Consider the following 5,132-nt stretch of genomic DNA (forward strand, 5'->3'; position numbering starts at 1 on the left):
CTTCCAAAGTAAATGATTGTTGCAGATTTTCTGAGTTCAACAAACAGCATTCAGAATTAGTTTACTTGGTTACTAAAAGAAGTGAGGAAGTCTAAACTGTGCTTAAACAAACACAATTCGTTTGACATTTTTTAATTTATGACTTTAATATTAATACTACGTTCAATCTTGAATAATGCCCTATAAGTGCAATATTGACAAATTAATAAATACTGTAAAGTGGGGCAAGACAACAAGAGGACACGAGCATTTCATTCAGAAACCAAGCATATAACTTTGTAAGAACAAAGTTTAACTAGACACGGGAGATATTGCAAGTAGGGGGAACTGGGTAAGAGGGAAGAAAAAGCTAAGAGAAATTAATACAATTATCAATAACCCGCCAATGAGTGTTTCGTTACAAATATTGGACGAAGTAGAAAATCTACAAAGATACTGAGATTACCGGGGACCAAATTTAGCTATAATCTATCATTTTCCTTACTTTTAAGTTCAATGGTCTCAATTTTACCTCGCATGCGCTGATTATACAAAGATCTAACTTTGGACCGATGATGATGAGAAAAGAATTAAAGTTAGGCACCTTTTGTCGTCAATAATACGGTAATACTGGAGCAAATGCATTTTTCACTTTGATTTTTAAGAGTGATTTACATGGTAACATTGAACTAGAACAACTACACTGCCTCAAGTTGTAATTTCATTCCATATGTCTACATGGGTACGTAACCCTATCGACGCTTAAAATAGATGCCCATAAGATATAGACAACCCAATAAAGGGTAACTACAACGACCATCGTGGTAAGCCTACCTTCGGAATATAACAGTAGTCAGGTAAGCACAACTATCAAATTCAATTGCCCCTCTCTCAACACATATTACCATTAAGCGAAAGGTGGGATGCCTTCCAGATGTGGCATTTCTTATGTACACACAGTTCTATACATTGTCTTCATGTCTTTCTAAAATTAAATTTTTATTAAGCTAACGAGGAAGACGATTGTCATGCAAGTGAGTTGCGGGTGCAGTGTGAAACGGGGATGAAACATTATGGAAAAGAACCGGTACCATACTGTGAAACTGCATTGGCAAGACACCATGCGACCTCAGATCAGTATGCTCCTGGAACAAGCACATACAGACATTAAAATTTAAAACCATACCACAATCTTGCTTTCACTAATACTACAATGACAATGAATAAAATGGTCTTCCGGTGCTCAGTTAATGGGCATTTCAAGGGGATGTAGCTGTGTCATTCAATATGCAAAAGGGATTGACTGCCCTACTGCAATCCTAGCATCCTTGTTTCTTTGGTTTTCTTTCTTTTTTCCTTTAGTATTCTTTTTTAATTTACTAATGTTTTTCATTGTTTGAGGATACCATATCATATTCTATGCACATACCAAAATAAATGTAGTCAATAAAGAGTTCAATCTCAGAAAACAGTTATTTTATGGAATTTGATGAATTAGCAGAATTTATTCATGAAAATTAAAACAAAATATAACTACAGACTTGTGATGGAAATAATAAAAGTTAGGGAACAGCATACCATTGGTTGAAAACCATCTTTCCCGCTCACTGCTTCTAGCTGTGATACCTACAACATAAACAGAGCAATCTTAAAGAGACAATTTTAAAAGAAACTGAATACAAGGAGGTCATCATTAATCACCAAAAGGATTACAGACCTTTCCCTTATTTCCTTCACTATTTTCAACACTTCCTAGACCCCTAGCAGTCACACCAGTCCTCATGGTCTTCTTTCCCGTATTCATTTTTGGATCAGAGACCTTATTGTTAGATGCAACAACAGATTGATACTCTTCTTCAACACGACAAACAAGATGGGTACCTGAGGCATCAGGTCTCATACCATTATCAACAGGGTTGTTCAAATTTGCACATTGCTTTAGTGCTTCACTGATAGCACCTAAAGCAATATAGTAACTTTCTTGTGACAAAGAACCTTCTTCACCTAATATTATGGCTCGCCTACATAAATCATTGAATCGCCGGACCTTGGATTGAACATCTTCTAATTTTTCACCAATAGGATGCCTGCTCATGGCAGCATTTGTCCATCTTTGCAATATATACTTTGGTGGAATGCTGAATACACCAGACATTTGTAGAACAACAATAGCATGTCTACAAAGATAACCTTTATATTCAAACAAGTGACATGAACAACATATATCTGAGCTTGATGTGTTCCATTCTACTGCATAGCTTTGATTATTTTCAAAGTCTTTCACGGTATAAGTAGTAGTCACACCATCATTTTCTTTTTTAAGATGGCAAGCAGCTGCACCCAATACCTCAACCTGGAACTTTTTAAAAATTTCATGCGTGTAAACTAATAACATTTGTTTTTCAAAAGGGGAAGGAGACTTCAATTCAGGTGTTTCATGCCAAGCATCAAAATTTGCTTTGGCTTCCTCTTCATGCCTATCTTCAAGAATCACCCAATACTGTTCTATAAATTCTCTCAATGAAGTATCAACATGAACATAGTTGTCAAACAATGAATTTAAACTTTCTGAGCGTGAACTAGAAGACAAGCCAGCAAAAGAAATATCTTTCATAAAAGTTGGCACCCAATATGTACGGTCATTATACAAGGATTGGACCCACTCAACATCCCTAAGTTTAAACCTGTCAACCAACTTCCACCACCTCTTTTCAAATTGCTCCTCTGTCCATGATTTGTATATACATTTGTTAAATTTTTCCAAAAATCTGTCATGCCATGTGCCTAAAAACTCTAGTTGTTTTGGTATCTTTTCCAAAATATGCCACAAACAAAAACAATGACGTGTTCCTGGAAGAAAAGCAGCAACAGCTGCTTTAACAGCCTCATTTTGGTCAGTAAGAATCACTTGTGGAGCTCGTTCCCCCATTGCTATTAACCATGTTTGCAGTAACCAGGCAAAAGTATATATTGTTTCATCAGCAATCAATGCACAACCAAGCAATGTTGGTTGAATGTGATGGTTTACTCCAATGAAAAGTACCAGTGGTAATTTATACTTGCTTGCAAAATATGTTGTGTCTAAAGAAACAACATCAGCAAAGTAAGCAAAATCTTCCAAGCCTTTAGCATCAACCCAGAACACATTTCTCAGTCGATGCTCTTCATTCAAATCAACTGCATAGAAGAATTTTGGATTCACTTCTTGCATGTGCATGAAGAGTTCAAGAAGCAACTGGGCATGCCCTGCTTCTAAAGCCAAGCTTCGTCCCTTATCATGTTGATGTTTCATGAAGTTCTCTAAGCAATCAACAGTTTGATAAGCAGTAAATAATTTAGAAACTGCATTTGTGTTCTTCCGCCTTCTCATCCGAACATCATTACTTAGTGGATCAGAACTCCTGTGACTCCGGAAAAAATGAGCCTGAGCAGGTAACAGCTCATGATTATGTTCCTTCACAAAGCTATACACATACCATTTACCATCCTGCCTTCTCTTCACATGCATGCTTGCTTTACAACCAATTTTAGGAGAAGGGCGTGGATTAATTGCATCATCAGATTGCTGCTTATTACCATATCTTATACATGAAAATTTGGCATCGATAAATTCTTTCGATGCCCTAGATCGCCGACTGCTCAACTTAGCAGTGCCAAACCCTGCAGACTTAGCATATTCTTTGTAAAATATATACGCAGCTTCATGAGATTCAAATTCCATATCATTACGAGGCTCCGAAATTGCACTACCCACAACAACAGAAGAATCCATGACTATTGCAGCAACATTCAGAATTCAGATCCAGTTCACTTCCCGATCAACTAATTCACGTCCAAAAGTATTGCATATATGAAAGATACAAAGGTTTGTCTCAATAATCCTGTAAAGACAGTGCCAAGTGCCAACAATGCTTCATTGAGAGACTTTGCCAGGAGTGAAAAAAATGATCTTCTTGATATGCATATACATTTTTTTGTAAAGAAATCAAGGGCTCAATATTTCAATAAAACAGCCAAAACAGGGTTTTAAAACTTCACCAAAATACTAAGCATTTCCATGCAATTATTTAACTATATATGTATGCATAATTCTATTTTAACAGTCTAGTTTAGCAGAATCTGACTTCATAATATTTAAAATATATTGAAACAGCTTCAAATATACAGTTCCTTGCTTTAAATGAGCGGAATAGCTATCATGCAAGCTTAATCAAAACTTAGATTAAATCATTTATCATTTATGGAAATTGAAGCCGTATATCGAGGATTTAACAACTACCAATAGATATTGCAAGAATAAAAATGAAAAATGAAGCCAAAAAAAATGAAAATGCAAATAATAAGTGAAATATAGAGGAAGCAGAGGTGACCTCACTCGGGGTTGTTTTCCTTCCATATCTTCCTTTGATGCGAGAAAACTACTGCCATACGCACGGATCAAAGCCCTAACCAGGTATTTGAGTAACCTCTTCTCTTTTTATTCCTCAATTTGGCTTCGGAAAGTAAATTAGGGTTTATCTATGGATGATTGTACTCTACTCTACGTACCAGAAGAACATATACACGCACGCAATAAACAGAAATATGGGCTAAGATATACTACTGATTAGACATAATAATCGTGCGCTTTAAGAGTTTGTATAAATATAACAATATATATAATTTACAATAAATAAAATATTTTTAAAAAATCACCCATTTATAATTTAACAGATAAAATTTTAAGCAAAGTATATTTATTTTTCATTGAAATCAACAATATATGTTGATATTTTCTAGTAAAGTTATCTATATATATATATACACACACACAAAGCAAAAAAAGTTGTATATATTGTTTTAATTATATAAAACTCCAAAATTAACCTTTATTTCTGGTTTAATATTTTAAACTCACGAAGAAAATGACAAATAAATATCTAATATTATATTATTTTAATTTTATATTTATTAGACATTTTAATACTACATGTCAAATTTGTAAATTGATTTTTTTTCAAGTTCATTTTTTATATATAAAATAACGTAAGTTAATTAATTCAATGCATGAAAATTTTATCATGAAGATGTATAATTTGTGTAGTTTTTTTTTTAAATTATCTGTAGTTGAAAATTTATAATATAATGCATCGATAGATCATACTGTTGACATG

The 5,132-nt window shown here is 34.1% G+C and overlaps 1 protein-coding gene across 4 annotated transcripts; it reads right to left on the reverse strand.

Moving 5' to 3' along the window:
• Positions 1 to 591: 591 nt before the first annotated feature.
• Positions 592 to 4,609, reverse strand: LOC113854013 (protein FAR1-RELATED SEQUENCE 4). Of its 4 annotated transcripts, none has more exons than XM_027484796.1 (4): positions 4,350 to 4,609; positions 1,697 to 3,860; positions 1,558 to 1,605; positions 592 to 1,124 (listed from the first exon to the last, which is right to left on the reverse strand). In XM_027484796.1, the coding sequence occupies exons 2-4, from the start codon at positions 3,749 to 3,751 to the stop codon at positions 987 to 989; spliced, it is 2,241 nt and encodes a 746-aa protein (XP_027340597.1). In that variant the 5' UTR covers positions 3,752 to 3,860; positions 4,350 to 4,609; the 3' UTR covers positions 592 to 986. The 4 variants fall into 4 exon arrangements, with proteins under 4 accessions (XP_027340597.1, XP_027340598.1, XP_027340599.1 ...); XM_027484797.1 differs by having other exon boundaries at positions 612 to 1,124; positions 1,697 to 3,928; XM_027484798.1 differs by having other exon boundaries at positions 612 to 1,124; positions 1,697 to 3,801; positions 4,350 to 4,593.
• Positions 4,610 to 5,132: the final 523 nt, after the last annotated feature.

This window comes from Abrus precatorius, unplaced genomic scaffold (assembly GCF_003935025.1).
Source record: "Abrus precatorius isolate BTA unplaced genomic scaffold, Abrus_2018 Scaffold11, whole genome shotgun sequence".
In the NCBI taxonomy this organism is placed as follows: domain Eukaryota; kingdom Viridiplantae; phylum Streptophyta; class Magnoliopsida; order Fabales; family Fabaceae; genus Abrus; species Abrus precatorius.